Source organism: Puma concolor, chromosome C1 (assembly GCF_028749965.1).
Source record: "Puma concolor isolate L17-30 chromosome C1, mPumCon1.1.hap2, whole genome shotgun sequence".
Taxonomy (NCBI): Eukaryota; Metazoa; Chordata; class Mammalia; order Carnivora; family Felidae; genus Puma; species Puma concolor.
Window position 1 is genome coordinate 219,914,577 of NC_141674.1, and position 16,333 is coordinate 219,930,909.

Consider the following 16,333-nt stretch of genomic DNA (forward strand, 5'->3'; position numbering starts at 1 on the left):
AGCAGTGAATTTTGTTTTCACATTTTCTTGCCCAAAATCTAAATTCAACCATAAGTGAATATAGTCTGAATGACTCTGGCATATCAGGGCGACTTCTGGATGCACCATTCACAGCCAGCATTGTGCTTGAGGGTGGAAATACTGAGGGTTTGGTGCAAAAAAAATTTTAAGAAATTGGGGTGCCTGGGTGGCTCAGTTGGTTGAGTGTCTGACTTCAGCTCAGGTCATGTTCTCGCGATTCACGAGTTCGAGCCCCGCATCGGGCTCTGTGCTGACAGCTCGGAGCCTGGAGCCTGCTTTGGATTCTGTGTCTCCCTCTCCGTCCCCCTCTCCGTCCCCCTCTCTGTCCTCCTCTCCGCTTGCGCTCTGTCTCTCAAAAATGAGTAAACGTTAAAACATTTTTTTAATTAGTAAATTATTTTTCACCAATTTAAGGCACAAGTCAGGGAATCTTTTAGTTGAGCGCCATAGGACCTCTGAGGAAATTTTCATTTTAGATGCTGCCTGGGTGATGGTCACGTGTCATAATTAACCCCCTGTGAAACAAATCAGAGTCTATTTCTATCCTGTCTTATTCCAGGTGTGATCCTGACAGGCAGAGATGGGGAAAAAACTGGATCTTTCCAAGCTCACGGACGACGAGGCCAAGCACATCTGGGAAGTGGTTCAGCGGGACTTTGATCTGAGAAGGAAAGAAGAGGAAAGGCTGGGGTGAGTGTATGAGGCCGAGCCTGTCCCTCCGGTGTCCCCTGGATGGGGGGGCCTCCCCGGGACGCTGGGGGTGAGCAGACAGAAGGATGCTCGGGGGGCAGGACACCGGATGGGAAGCCAGACGCTGGGAAACGTCCTGCTGTCTGGGCTCAGTTTCCTCATAATTAAAGTGAGGGGATCCGACTCCCCAGCCTGCATTCCGGTGCATCCCACTGTGCTCTGAATACTTTTAGTTCATCCTGGTCCAGCTTCGGGTCCCGTCTCCTGAGCCAGGAGATGCTTCAACCGTGGCAGGGCAAGGTGAAGGTGATAAAATACGGAAACACCCGGATGTCAGGCTGGAGGGGTTTTAGCATCGAGGCTGAGTTTGTCTTTCTTTCCAGTGTGTTGGGGGGGGGGACCCTATCCCCCAATGGGTGGCCATGGACTGAGCCAACACCCTCTGCCATTATCTACCCCTCCCCCACCTCTAAGGCTTAGCTGTGCTGTGTGCTTGCTTACGAGACTTTCCTGGTGTCCGTGTGGCTGGAAGGCCTGTCGAGGAGACACGGGGGCAAGGACTCCTGGCGAGGGGGGAGCAAGAACGTGTCTGAGAGAGCAGCGCAGGCAGGGGCAAGGCCGCAGCGAGAGCCGGCTTCTGCCCTGCCAGCTGTGGGCCCCCGGGCTCTGTGCTGTCCAAGTGTACCGGCCAAATGTACCGGCCAAATGTACCGGCCAAGTGTGCCAGCCAAATGTACTGGGAGGGCAGAACCATCCAGTCTGCCCACGACTGCAAGTGAGGGTGACGAGGGCGACTCGTGGCCTGAGTGACCCGGAAGGTGCAGTGAGGTGGAGCAGGTCTGGGGGAAACCAGGAGAGGGTTCGGACACGGGGGTTAGGTTGCCTGTCGGATGCCCGGCGGACAAGAGGGCTCCACGCGTGCTGGCCGCGAGCCCAGAAGGGATGGTGGCATTGTCACCGGTAGGTGATATTCAATCTGTTTCCTGGGGCCGCTACAGTAGCCACAAGTCTAGTGGCTTCAAATGCACAAATGTCCCGTGGTTCTGGAGGCAAGAAGTCTTCCAGTCAAGGTGTCGGCGGGTTTGCGTTCCTTCTAGAAGCTCCAGGGGAGAGTCTGTGTCCTTGCCTTTTCCAGCTTCCCGAGCCCCCTCCCCCCAGCCCTGCCTGTCTTCAGGACCTTCATCACGGTGTCTTCCACAGCCCCCGACTCTGCTCTCCTCTCCTTCTCCCTCTGTCCCTTATACAGACCCGTGACCACACAGGGCCCACCCAGGTAATCCAGGGTAACCTCCCGCCTAAGATCCTTAACTTGGCATGGCCTCTTTTGCCATGTGAGGTGACATGTTTACACCTGGGAACCAGGAACGTGACATTTTTCATGCGGGAGAAGCATTATTCAGCTGCCCCCGGTGTTTAGGCACCAGACAGGAGGAGACCCCGCAGGAGGGGATCCAGAGGGGAAGGCAGGGCCCCCGAGATGACAGAGACAGACCGGGGCTGGGAGGAACTCTAGGTCCGGACACGGGACAAAGGCCATGAGAAACAGACAAGGCATGAAGAGAAACAAGCCTGTTTCTGATCGGTGCCCCCAGGGTCTGTGAGGAGGGGTCCGGGTCAGTGCTGCCCAGGCTTCCAGCTGTTTCTCTGTGCAGCCCCCTGCCCTCCATTCTGCCCTGGGCTCCCGGGTCACCCCCTGGGCTTTTGTCGCTAAGACACTTCCACCCTGCTGGCCTCCAGGGATTGTCAGCTGCTCACCTACCCACATGAGACCTGACACCGGGGCCCATGGCCAGCCTTGACCTGACCCGACTTCCGAGTACCAAGCAGGGGTCAGAGCTTTGCATCCACCTGCCCCGGCCCGGCCGCCCGGCTCTGCCAAGGCCCACGATGCCTATGCCAGCAAAACCAGCCCAGCCTTTCCCGTTCACAGCACCCTCTTCCCCGGGGAGGGACCAAACGCTGCCTCCAGGCAGCTCAGCTATTGGCAACTTTTATTTTAAATGTGTACAGAAACACAGATAAATGGGACCGGAGGGGAGCCCAGCTCCCTAGGGAGCAGAGGGAGGACCCCGCGGGCCAGGTCCCAAGAGGCACCCCCTTTCCCAGAGACCCATGAGCTGGGCAGCTCCTCCTTCATCTAGACGGCTGAGGTGGGTTTTGCAGAAATCCCTGTGTTTCTTGCACAAAGGTGAGTCCCTTCTGACATCCGTCCTTCCTTATCTTCCTACTCCTTTGGTCATTTCGCATCGCAAAGAGGAAACGGGCCCGGGGACCTCTCCACACTGTCAGAACCAGAAAGCTCCTACAAGGATGTGGGCTGTGTCACCCCCTCTCCGGCACACAGCCTGTAGCTCAGGCCAGGTCCCCGGGCCAGTTATGGTCAGGGCAACCTCCTGTCTCCTCGTCAGGAGGTGCCCAAAGCCGTCTGCTCAGAAAGGGCCAGGGTGGGGAGTGGGAGGCAAGGCGTGTTGGGGGACTGGCCCGTTCTGCCGTGTCTACTCCGTCTGCCTTGTGGTTGGGGACGGGCTTCTTAAACATCCCCCATCAGACATCAGACAGGGAGAGGTTGTACGGGGAACGTTAATGCAGTGGGAAGTTGTGTCTCTCCCAGAAATGCGAGCATGCAGCGGTGTGGAAAGTTTGTGTCCAAGTAACGTTAGGTCAAGGGCAGGGACGCCCAAATGGCGCTACCATGGCCGGATCTAGCAGGTGATCACGTTTGGGAAGTAAAGAGTCGTTTCAGGGGGTGCAGGGAGGGAAGGGTTTTTACATTTCTTATCATATTTGATGGTTTTGCCTCAAATACAAAATTAGGATGTTAATGCAAAAGCAGGATGTTCACAGCATTGTTAAACATGTCGCAAAGACTAAAGCTGCTTCTGTCCGTGACGAACCTTTGCTCCAGTGTCCCCTGACCCCGGGGTGCCGCAGGACCCAGGCGCGAGGTCTCGAGGCAGGTAGACGTGATGAGCACCATGAGGTCAGAACCCATGGGTTCGAGTTCTGCCCAGACGGGCAATTCTGCTTAGAAATGCTACAAGCAGCACAGCATAAACACTCTGGGTTCCCGACGCCAGGACTCGTTCTACAGAGCCGTTAGCTAACATGCCTCACTCCGGTTCTCCGATCTGTGAATCAGTCATGGGCCGAGCTGAGAAACCAGTCCTCCAATGACCACCAGGTGGGTGGCAGCTCGGGGGTCGCTCAGATGGGTTTCTGATGTCTTTGCCATTCTCCCAAAGAGATGCCGGCTGGACGGACGGCAGAGCTGGAGGAACCCGCCACAGGGGCTGACAGAACAGAGCCCATGGGGGAAGAATTATGAAACCAAGAAACAGGCATGTTCGCTCAGGGGAAAGAATTCTCCTGCCCTGAATGTGCCTCAGGTGGGCACAGTGTGTGGGCCTGATTCCCCAGGAGCAGACCTGCCAAGGGGCGCTTTGCTAAACAAGCAGTCCACCGAATAGACCAATTTGAAGACAACAGCAAGAATATTTCTTTCAATATTTACAAGTTAATGGAAACGTGTGCCAGGCAGACCTGTCCCCAGACGTGAGAGTACCAACCCGTTGTAGAGGATGCTGGGGCAGGGCCAGGCTGAAGATCCCCGATATGGGGAGGACGAAGTCCACGTGGCTGTGAGACTGGTTTCAGTAACACCCACAGGTAGTAGAGTATCCCCCAAACACTGAAGCCCCTGGTCCCTCGCTGGGCCTGACCCTCCCCAGCCTGTGGTGAGGACAGTCACAGCCCCGTGGGGAAGACAGAGCCCGTCCCAGCTGTGAGAGGCAAGGGGTGAAGGATTTTGGCCGCTGCCTCAGCCCGAAGCTCCTGAGGTGGCCTTCCAAATAGACGACACAGATGGCTTCCCTCAGAATCAACTAGAAGGAAGGTGGAGGCCACGCCATCTTTGACTTAGCCGCAGGCACACAGAAGTCGCCCCCTGAGGGTGGCGTGTGGGACCAGGGACTGGGGAGGGCCATGTTTACCATACAGGGTGAGGGTGTCATGTTATTCCTGGCTTCCCTTCAGGACATGCTGCTGCATCCCAAAGAGTGGGAAATTCGAAGATATACAAAATCAGGGTGTTCACACCATTGGCATCAGAAAGGTGCTTTAGGATAGATTTCACATACTACCTGTTTCCTACCATCGAGTCCTGAGCATTGGGCTATAACGAGGATGTGTGTCTTCCTGTGGATGAACTTTGAGCCTTCAAACATGGCGGACGCTTGTGTGAGACAATGGCCCCCCTTATGCTAAGTCTGCTACCTGGGGCAGGGCTTGGGCCGTGAGCCTTCATGACTGTCAGGGAGACAAAACTTAGAATTATCTCAGTGCCACCGAGGAGTGTTTGGTAGTGTGCTCTTTCCGATCATTTTTTTTTTTTAATTAGTAAAGTGGAAATAAAAATTCTTTCTTAACATGATAAAAATATCCCCCAAAGAATAGCCATCAGGATAGATTAATGGTAGAAACAAGAAAAGGATTTCTGTCAGCACCACTCATCACCACTAATTTATCACTGTTGTTGATATGCTAGCCAATGCGATTAGAGAAGATAGCAAAACAGAGCTATTATCTACAGGTGTGAAAACCCAAGTTCTCTGAAAGACAAAGAAAAAAGAGAATTTAGTAGCCTGCCTAATTACAAAAGAATGTAGAAGAAAGTCGGTGTCCCCCTCTTAGACACCAAAAATAATAAGAAAATATATAGAAAAAAATTCTATTTACGATAAAAACATGAGGTACCTAGAGATACACGTATCAGAAATGTGCAAATGCGGTATGACGAGTAGCACAAAACATTATTGAGCAGCATACAAAAATTTTAAATAAATAGCAAGTGATACCATACATTCTAAGTGGTGCAAGCATCATACTGCAGAGGAATCAGTGAATTGTAACCCCAGTCAAATCCCCGCGGCAGGTTGGGGAACGTGAGAAAATGGTATGGAGGAACAAGGACGTAAAAATAGTAAGAAGGATCTTGTTCCGTGAGATAATTTATTTCAGTGCTACATTAATGAAAATAAATCGGTTCTCCATGGCTGTCATCAAGGAAACAACATGGAAAGGTCTAAAACACAGCAAAGTATATGTAACAATTTCTAGTACAGTAAAGGTAACATTTTGTAGCAGTGGGAAAGGTTACTTTAGGGACAGTTGACCACGGGTGAGGTTTAACCTCCGTGAGATTTGTAATTGATTTGTTAAAAATATAAAAGATGCAACTATGAAGATTCCTGGAACAGAATAGAGGTAAATATGAACTTAGTATTGGTCTATGAACTTAGTATCGACTAAGTAAATATATGCATTATATATATGTGAATTTTAAAAGAAAAAAATTTTTTGAAAACTTTAATGTTTAAAAAGTTAGAAGAAACAATTTAACAGAAATGGCGATGATTCATATCCTCGATGTATAAGGAGCTTCATAATATCAGAAAGATACATAAGTTTTCCAAATTAGAAAGCCATGAAGAGCCCAATGAAATAGGAAAAGAATACGAACAGGAAATTCACCAGCTAAAAAATGCACGTAAACCAATAAACACAAAGCAATAGCTAAAAGCATGACGATAGAAATACAAACTAAACAAAATATATCATTTTCACATATTTCCAAAGATGAATGAGACTCCCAGTCTGCAGCCTGGCTAAAGGGTTCAGGCAAATGCACAAAGAGAGGGATAAAGTTGACCTTTGCAGAGGCCAGTCTGGCTGGCATCACGTAGCAAAAGCCCTAAATGTGTGTTCACCATTTGAACCTGTGAAAAGTCATCCTACAGAAAGAATTAGGAGAAGCTATTCCTCACAGCAAGGATCATAAGAGCCAAGAACTAAGACCCGAATGTCCAAAATTATAAGCTTTGGTTATGTGGAAAAAGCATATAGTGATTTTTTTTTTAATTTTAATGTTTGTTTATTTGAGAGAGAGAGAAAGAGAGGGAGAGAACGCCCGAGCAGGGGAGGGACAGAGAGAGAAGGAGACACCTAATCTGAAGCAGGCTCCAAGCTTTGAGCTGTCAGCACAGAGCCCGACACGGGGCTCGAACCCATGAACCATGAGATTGTGACCTGAGCCGAAATCACAAGTTGAACACTTAACTGACTGAGCCACCCAGGCTCCCTGACATTTCACTTTTTAAAAAATGCATAGTGGGGCGCCTGGGTGGCGCAGTCGGTTAAGCGTCCGACTTCAGCCAGGTCACGATCTCACGGTCCGTGGGTTCGAGCCCCACGTCAGGCTCTAGGCTGATGGCTCAGAGCCTGGAGCCTGTTTCCGATTCTGTGTCTCCCTCTCTCTCTGCCCCTCCCCCGTTCATGCTCTGTCTCTCTCTGTCCCAAAAATAAAAAAATAAACGTTGAAAAAAAAATGCATAGAAAAGTCTAGCAGTAACGGAGACTCAGTACCCACTGAGCTTTTTCTTGCTGCCCACTCGTGTCGTGGGGTCCAGCCCCTTCTGTTTCCTTTGCTGATCTTCCTGGACCCCCCAGTATTTACTTTCAGAGGGTCCGGGGCCCCCACCCCTTCTCACCTCTGTGCACACTCGCTCCCGGAGTGGTCTTCACTGCACTGTGGCTCTAATGCCCTCTAGACCAGCACTGTCCCGCAGAATGAGCCGCTGGCCTCCCTCTGCACTCCAGCCTCCGCACCTGTTAAGCACTTGAAATGGGCTCGTGCAACCGGGGAACCAGCTTTGTCTTCCTTTTCTTCATTGGAACTAAAATAGCCACATGTGCCTAGTGGCTGCCATATTGGACAGTGCAGGTCTAGACAACAAGCCCTGAAGTGATGCCCTCAGCCGAGAACTTGCCTCTGAACCTGTGACACATGGGGACGAATGCCCACTGAGCACCTTGGCCGGGGGTCTAACCAGCATCTCTAATCCAGCGTGCCTAAGGCAGGTCTCGATTCACCCAAGGCCCCCACTTCCCCATCTCGGAAACAGCCTGGTTGCTGAGGTCTGGTGCCCAGGGATCACGGTTGGCTCCTTCCCCTCGTCCCACATTCCGTGCCTCAGCAAGCCCTGTTGGCTCAGCCCTCAAGATCAATCCCAGCTGTGGCTCACCAGCCACACGGCCAACCCAGTTCATGCCACACCACCTCTGCTGGACGTCTCCCCTCCGCCCTCCCTGCCCTGTTGTCTTTCTCTCTGTGGCCCCCAGGAAGCTCCTTTCCTCCTATTGCTGCCTCCCTCACGTCCCTTCTCCGATGTCACCTCCTCAGAGAGGCCTCCCTGGATTGCCCTTTCTAAAATAGCCACCACCCTCCCAGTTCCACTTCTTTCTGTGTAGCCTCCTGGATCTCCCTCCACAGCACTTAGGGCCCGTCTGAATCCATATGAGTCACGTACTTGTTGAGTTAGAGTTGGCCTCCCCACCCATGTCTCAGCCTAGGGAGGGCTCTATTTTGTCACTAGCGCCCAGCACAGTACCTGACCACGGAAAGACTCAAAAGCTGTCTTTGCACATGGATCATTATGAATGTGCACTGAGTTACATCGGTTACTCCCCGGACAAGCCTGCCACACGGCTCTTACTATTATCCCCGTTCGCAGGGGAGGACACTGGGAATGGGCCAGGTCTCCCGGCTGTGAAGAATGTCCAGGAGTCTTTAGCCATGGGAATATCGGGGGGGGGGAAGGGACGTCTTGCTGGGTGTCGGTCTGTACCATCAGTCCTCTTCGTGTTCGCCGTTTGTTCCCGTTATTCGGGTGTTGAGAACGTTAGCTACAGGAAAGATACACGTTATTTTTTGATGTCGCATCGGTACAGAGTAGTAAACCTCCAGATAGTGGCCCTGCTCTTTCGCTCGCTCCATCTGGGGAAGAGCCAGTCCTGTGGACACCCGCGTCCTGGACCCCACGGATGCGCGCAGGGGAGAGGATGGCGAGCCTGCGTGTGGCATCCGGAGCCCGCACTCCCTGCCGGAGAGCCTGCTGTCTGCTGTGCTCCTATGAGGACCTTCCCGCAGATCCGCCCGGAGTGGCCTCGCAGCTGTGTCCGGGGTGGGAAGGGTTGGGTAATCCGAAAGCCCTGGGGGCATAAGAGTGCTCAGCACAGTGACTCATGCCCCTGGGTGAGGACGGAGCTTACCTAAGTAGAACACCCTGTTTCAAAGGGCACAGCCCGAAAATCAAATATTAGGCCTGCGAACCTTCCCCAGGAAGGCAAACAGGTGGGGTTGTGGATTGCTGTTTCTGCAAACAGACCAGGGCTCCTGAGATTCTCTCTGAAAGTTCTCCCTGCGTGAGACGTGAGCTTTTGTGGCTCGCTTTGGAGATACTGCCACCAAGGAACGTGAAGTGTGCCCCCAGCCGGGCCCCCTGGCACCCGAGACCGACCAAGACCACTGCCGAGACTCCCGTGACGTGACACTCGGGGCCCGTGGCTCATGCAGCCGCAAGGATTTCCTCCTCGTCCTGTTGGTCGTCCTGTGGCCGCTCTCTTCCAAGGACTGCACGGGACGTTAGCAAGTTTCTGTTCTGCTTCCCTATCATTCCCGATACTCCTGCCCATAATCCGGACTTTAGAGCCCCGTATCCGCTCTTCAGTTACCGTTGCACAACATGGTCTCTTTCCTCAGTTGTGTGGGACGGTCACGCTGCGTTTGGGTGCCATACCTTCAAGAATTTCGCCTCTTCAGTCTGCGACTCAATGGTGCCTTCGGGCCCCCACGCCCCATTCTTAGGGTCACCCCTGGGACCCGTCTCTCCGTGGGGGGCACGTCTGCAGGTTACGTTCTCCGGAGAGGCGTGGCCCGTGGAACTGGCGATCGGGAATCTCTCAGCCGGGAGGGAGACCTCTGCTCACACTTCCCCTTTGGAATTTTGGTGGGATAACACCCTCCCCCGCCAAAGACGCCCACGTGCTGATCCCCCGAATCCGTGAGCGTGTCCGGCCGTGTGCCAAAGGAAGATTAGGTTGCAGAGGCCATTAAGGCCTCTAATCAGCTGGCCTGGACCTGGGGAGACGGTCCTGGATGACCCGCATGGCCCAGGGTGATCAGAAGGGGGCCGGCAGGTGGAAGGAAGGGAGGCAGGACAGCACAAGAGCCAGATGCTCCGCCGTGGGGAGGAGCCCCCCTGCCACACGGGCTCTGAAGGTGGAGGACGGGGCCGCGGGCCCGCGATGAGCCCTCTGGATGCTGGAAAGAGCACAAGAACAGATTCTCCCCCAGGGCCTCCCGGAAGGATTCCGTGCTGCCAACAGCTTGATTTGGGCCCAGTGACACCCACGTCAGGCTTCTGACCTTCGGAGCCATCAAATGAAGAGAAGGTGTTATTTTAAGCCACGAGATGTGTGGGAATTTGCGACAGCAGCAACAGGAAGCTGGCCCATTGCTGCTAGCTCTCTCTCTCTCTCTCTCTCTCTCTCTCTCTCTCGGCCTTGCAGAGAAGCCACCTGCCAGCCCACCCACGTTCCCCGAGAGCGAGCCCGCTTCGTCGGAACCGAGCGGTGCCGGCAGCCTGCCCCTGTGCGGTCTACAGGCCAGCAACTCCTGACCTGAAGGCCCGGATCCTCCTTGTCTCCTGGCCGGGAGACTTGCGTGTTCTTCCGGTGATCACTGTCTCCGCAGCTTGGTCAGGACTCACAGCCAACCAAGCCGTGCCGAGAAAAGCAGTCCGTTTAGTACCCGTCCAAGATTGCCCGTGAGTCCCCGCCGCTGGGGCAGGAGATGGCTTCAGCCTGTCGGTTTCCAGTTTCCGAGACTCTGCTCACTTACACGGACGGACTCTTCGCGGCTCAGTCTTCTCCTTCCGAGTCCCGCATCCCCACAGCCCCTGCTTGTGGCCAGGGCAGCGGTGGGTGTGGGGGGAGCGGCTCCTGGCCCCCAGGGTGACAGTGCTGCTGGGGTCTCGACTCCGCCCACTGTCTCCTGGCTCCTTGCTGGTCCCTGTGACGGAGCGGAGGGTCAGGTCTGCTTCCAGGATCGGGACCATCACTCGTGTGTGAAATCTCCCGGCGTCGGGCACGGCTGGCACCCGCTGCTGAGATCCCCGATCCCAGCCATCAACCCCTCTCCGCCCCAGCCCCCAGACTGCCAGTCCCCTGGTCCCTCGGCACCTCGTGCCACCCTGCAGGGACACAGGCTAAGGACCGCCCGGCCCAAGAGGCAGAGAGCAGAGCACTGGTCCGAGGCCATCCCTCTTTCAGTGGCTGCTGTGGGCCGTTCGTGCTGTGGCCACAGTGTGCTCCTCCCTAGCGGACCTGGAGGGCGCACCACCAGCCCCTGGGTCCTGGCTGTCCCCGGTACTCACACATTTCCACCACGCTCCCCTCCGGACTCCCCCCGAGAGGAGGAGAGCAAGGACAGATAGTGCTGACCTCTTTGCGTCACCTCCAGCCCTTCTCCCTTCCACGCCCGGTCATTGCCAAGCGGGGACTTCCCTGCCCTGCCCTGTCTTGAAAGGGCTTTCCTTGCACCAGACCCCCCGCTCCACCTTGTCCTCAGAGGACCCTCAGCCTGTCTTGCAGAGAGCACTTGACGTTGGTGTCTCAGAGGGGGCTGGAAGTCGGCTGTGGGCTTCTGGTCCCCAGACACCCCTCTGCCAATCTCCTCCTCCATCCGTCCCTGCTTCCACCTCTGCCCTCCTCCTCCTCGTTCCCGCCCCTTTAGCCCTTTTCTCTGCGTCTGGGGCAGCAAACTTGCTTCCAAGTCCGCCGTTCTCAAGTATTTTGGCCTCAGGGTCCCCTTTACATTCTTAAATTATAGAGAAACCCCAAGAGCTTCTGTTCATGTGGGTTATTCATGTCAGTATTTACCCTATCAGAAATTGAAACCAGACATTTAAAAAATATTCATTCATTCGCTTAAATAACAACAGTAAACCCCGTATGTGTTAACATAAATAACATTTTTTATGAACAATAACTTTTTCCGTAGCAAATGAGAAGTCTGGCACGTTCTATATTTTTAAAAATTTTTTTAATGTTTATTTTTTGAGAGAGAGAGAGACAGAGCACGAGTGGGGGCGGGGCAGAGAAAGAGGGAGACACAGAATCTGAAACAGGCTCCAGGCTCTGAGCTGTCAGCACAGAGCCCAGTGTGGGGCTCGAACCCACCAGCCGTGAGATCATGACCTGAGCCGAAGTCGGATGCTCAACCGACTGAGCCACCCAGGTGCCCCTGGCATGTTCTATATTTTTGGAAATCCCTTCAGTGTCTGGTGTAAGAGGAGATGGTTGGATTCTCATATCTGCTTCTGTTTTCAGTGCATTGTAATATGTTGTCTTGGCTGAGGAATTTGAAGAAAATCTGGCCTCCTCCAAATGTATATTTGGAAAAAAGAGGGGTGTTTCAATAGCTAGATGATTATGAACATTGTGTTTTGATTCTACATGGAAACACAACAAATGGGTAATTTTTTAAAAAAAATTTTAAGGTTTATTTATTTTTGAGAGAGAGAATAGCAGAGGGGCAGAGAGAGAGGGAGACACAGAATCTGAAGAAGACTCCAGGTTCGGAGCTGTCAGCACAGAGCCCGACACGGGCCTCGAACCCGCGAACCACGAGATCATGACCTGAGCCAAAGTCGGACGCTCAACTGACTGAGCCACCCAGGAGCCCCACAACTAGTAATTTCTTAAAGGAGGTTGCACGGTGGAATCTGAAACCATATCAGTGAACTTTTCCCTCCCTTTGACGTTAAAATCCATTGATCTGTCTTGCACTCAAAGTGAATCTTTTATCCATGCGTAGTTTTCTTGTGCAGTATGCAGCTTCTGGTGACACGTCTCATTATATACCCAAAGGAATCACATTGACTCCGTCACCACTGATGTCATCAGCAACCTCTAAAAAAACATTAGCAAAAATAAATAAATAAATAAACAAACATTAGCATTGGCCACCATCAAACTCATGGCGGCAGACATAGATCTCCCAAGATCCTTCTTTGTGCTTGAAAGCTTGAATTTTGTCATTGGCCACAAACTGTCACTTGGTTCCTCGAGGTGACCGGCTCCCTGTGTTCATTCCTAAGACAATGTCTGGCGAACGCCCAAGTCAGAATAGTTTCTCTTTCATTTGTTCTTTTGAGTAAAAGTGACGTCCCGTGAAAAAAGCTTCTAGCTCCCATTGGAAGTCCGGCGAGTGCCTGCTTCCCCTCATGAGGACCTTGGTGGTGTTTCAGGATGTAGCAGAAACGCTCCCTGTGTGTGCGTCCCGTCTCTCCATTCAGGCAGAATATTAAAAAGACACGTGCTCAAGGGTCAAGGTGTAATGAGTTGAATACCTGTCATTGTAGCATCGAGCACCTGCCTTTCATCAGGACACACTTCATCAAAGACATGCTCTCCTCTACTTCTGTGACAAAGACTGGAATGGCAATTTGTACAGTTTGTCCCTCTGCCTTGACTCGTGCTGAGGTCCTAGCTGTTTGGCCATCATTGCTTTTCTACCGCCACTGTAAGCGTCAGAGAGCAAACAAGAGGAATAGCATTTCAGCATCATTACTAAAATAGTTTTGGCCTTGTGAACCCTTCGAAAGGGTCTTGGGTACTTCCAGAGGCTCCCGGACCGCGCCTTGAGGGCCACCGGTCGAAATCTTTGGGCTTCGTAAGCTCCGGTGGTAATTCTGCCCGTCTTCCTCCCCACTGTCCATCTTCATTCCTTCCCATCTTTATTTTGGCCGTCTCTTCCCCACCTCGGTGAACATAGCCTGCGGTCTTTCCATCTCAGCCTGGTTCCTTCTTTATCCCCTCCTCTCTCTCAATCCCAGTGAACGTGCCAAACACACTTGTTTCAAGTTGTCTTCTGTTTCCGACAGTCGCACTCAGGGTGTCTTTTCTTCCTGACGGTGACTTAGACTTACGTCTGCCGAGGCACCCATAGTGGAGGGACATCTGGTCAACCCCGTGTTTGCAATGAGCATCCTGTGTGCGTTGGCCTGGCCCCGCCCACCTCTTCCCTGTGCAGCTCCGGGTCAGGGTGATTGCCCTGCAGCCGGCAGGAGCCAGCTGGGGTCACTGTGCTGGACCAGCACGGGCTCTCCCCTTCTCTCCTTTCCTGCTGTCCAGCTATGAAGAAGAGAAGTTATGTTTTAGAGAATCTGAGGCAGAGTATAATTGTCCCTTCCCCCATAGTTGGCACTGTCTGTCTCCAGCCACCACCCCTGGGGCTCTTATTTCAGGGGACTTTGCATCCTGGGACGCACGGTGCCTCACATGTCCTCATCTTTCTTCCTGCCGTGCTGGGAGGTAGTTCTGCCTGGATAGAGAATGACGGGCATTCAGTAGGAGAGGGACACAGGGTGGCCTCTAGATTTTCAGACTGATGCAGATACAGTCCAAGTGGAAGTGGAGGAGGGTTGGCCCTCCCCTCCTGGCTTCAGGTGCCTGTACTTGTCTCTGTGAGGCCAAGTCTACCTTGTCGACGCAGCTGTGTCTGGACCGTGGTCGGTGGATGACATCACCCACCCTGGATGCCACCAGCGCTCAGCCATGCTCTCTTGGTTTTCCAAGCTGACACAAGAGTTTCGTGTGTGTGCCTGTCTTCCAGAGTGTTTGAACGGAGAGTGGGGAGAGGGAAATCGGCGAAGTGCAGTCCGTGTCACTCAACGCGGGAAGTGGTGTCCCAGGGCCTCTTAGAGCTGCTGTCTTGTCCTTCATCTCCACCGGCCCTGGGGCGACCCCACCAGAAACCACGGGTGCAGAGTTCTCATAAGACCGTGGCACCCAGGGTCTGGTTTTTGTCACTAAGAATGGATCGGTTTGATCGCATCTAAAGCTAGAAATATTGCCTTTGGCAGACATTCTCTGAAATCCAGAACAAAAGGAATGTGTACATCTTCTAGTCCGTTCAGTTTGGGCAAGCTCACCAGAAAGGTCTGGGAGAACTGTGGTTTTCCCAGGACCCCGTGGTGCTGGATGGTTCCCGCCACGGACACTGTGCAAACCAGGCCACGTCAGCCTTGCTCCGTGGGGGGTCAGCTCAACTTGCTTCCCTGCTGGAAGACACCCAAAACTGCTTGCGAGGGATCCCTCCTGGCTTGGCCCCCAGAACCCTGTGTGACCTCCTAGGGAGAGTGCAGTGACCTGTCACTTTCTCAGTAGGGTCACAGCCCAACCCCCAGTTACCTGGTGGTGTCCTCCGCGCAGGGCCATTAGCTCAGGCTGGCGTGTGGAGCAGGTGTGACCGGCCATCAGGTCGGGCCGGCCCGTGGAGCAGGTGTGACCGGACGTCAGGTCGGGCCGGCACACAGAGTAGGTGTGAGCGGCCAGGCCCTCACAGAGAGGAGCGCCAGCCTCTCCCCCCTGATGAGCTTGATCTCTGCTTTCTCTGTGGCTTCTGCTGTGAACCGCTTAGATTTTTCTCTCTTCTCTAGCCTCCTCTTAGCCTGTGCAACAGATTGGTTCTAAGTAACCGCGTGGCCTGACCTGCTACACTCCCAGGACTCCCCCTGGCCCTGCGGGGCTCCCCAAAGCCACCAACCTCGCCCCCTCCAAGGAAGGCTGGACACCCAGTGGTGATGACTGCAGGCTCACCGTCGTCCGGTGAAGCAGGGAGCCCGAACACGGTCTCCGAGCTCCACGCTGTGCAGCAGAAAAGCTCCAGGGTCTGCGGGCTCCAGCTCAAACCTGGAGTTCAGGACCTCCTGTCCATCTTTCCGTTATGAGTTGTGTGAGGTTGCGCGGGCAGGTGACAGCTGTCCCAGCCTGTGATCCCGAGCCTTTATGGTTCTTGGCCCTTTGGCACCGGATGAAAGTCACGGGTACGCAGCCTGAAAATTTGTACAATTGTGAACAGTCACAGATATGTTTAAATGCGGTTTCATTTCTTTAAGGATCAGGTGTTTCAATTCCAGCCTACTCAGACTGCACATGTGTGAACCTGGCCTACTGGGCTCCCCCGTCGGGACAGAGTGGGAGCGTGGAGCTCCCACGGCAGAGAGTAAAGGCTGCCCGTGGGTGCCTTTACCCGAGTTGGGGTCACTTTTCTCTGCATATGAGAAAGTTCCCGTGTGTGTGTGTGTGTGTGTGTGTGTGTGTGTGTGTGTGTGTGTTTGCACACACACGCGTGCAGGCGTGTAAAACCTGTTGCAAGAACAAGGTGTCTAATATAGTTCTTGTGTCTGATATCTTCCTTAGGGGATTGAAGGACAGGATTAAGAAAGAGAGCTCCCAGAGGGAGCTGCTCTCGGATGCGGCCCACCTGAATGAGACCCACTGCGCCCACTGCCTGCAGCCCTACCGGCTCCTCGTGGCCCCCAAGAGGCAATGCCTGGACTGTCACCTCTTCACCTGCCAAGACTGTAGCCACGCCCACCCGGAGGAGGAGGGCTGGCTCTGTGACCCCTGCCACCTGGCCAGGTGAGCCGGGGCGGGTGCCTGGGGTCCAGGTGACCCTGTGGGTTTCAGGGCCCGACACGTCCCCTCAGAGCGGCTGGCCGAAGAAAGGGTGGGCGGGGCCGTGGGCCTGAGCTCCGTGTGTCCGCAGGGTTGTGAAGATGGGCTCACTGGAGTGGTACTACGGGCACCTGAGAGCCCGCTTCAAGCGGTTCGGGAGTGCCAAAGTGATCCGGTCCCTGTGCGGGCGGCTGCAGGGTGGAGGTGAGGAGTGTACCTGTCTCGGGGGGGCTCTTTTCTGTTCCCAGGCGTGTTGTAATGT

The 16,333-nt window shown here is 53.8% G+C and overlaps 1 protein-coding gene across 1 annotated transcript in view; it reads left to right on the plus strand.

Moving 5' to 3' along the window:
- Positions 1 to 16,333, plus strand: part of MLPH (melanophilin) — a 43,598-nt gene that overhangs the window by 4,122 nt on the left and 23,143 nt on the right. Inside the window, exons 2-4 of the mRNA XM_025912775.2 lie at positions 581 to 711; positions 15,814 to 16,035; positions 16,163 to 16,275. Coding sequence (XP_025768560.2) covers positions 602 to 711; positions 15,814 to 16,035; positions 16,163 to 16,275 — 445 coding nt within the window. The 5' untranslated portion in view covers positions 581 to 601. The remainder of the gene's footprint in view (positions 1 to 580; positions 712 to 15,813; positions 16,036 to 16,162; positions 16,276 to 16,333) is intronic.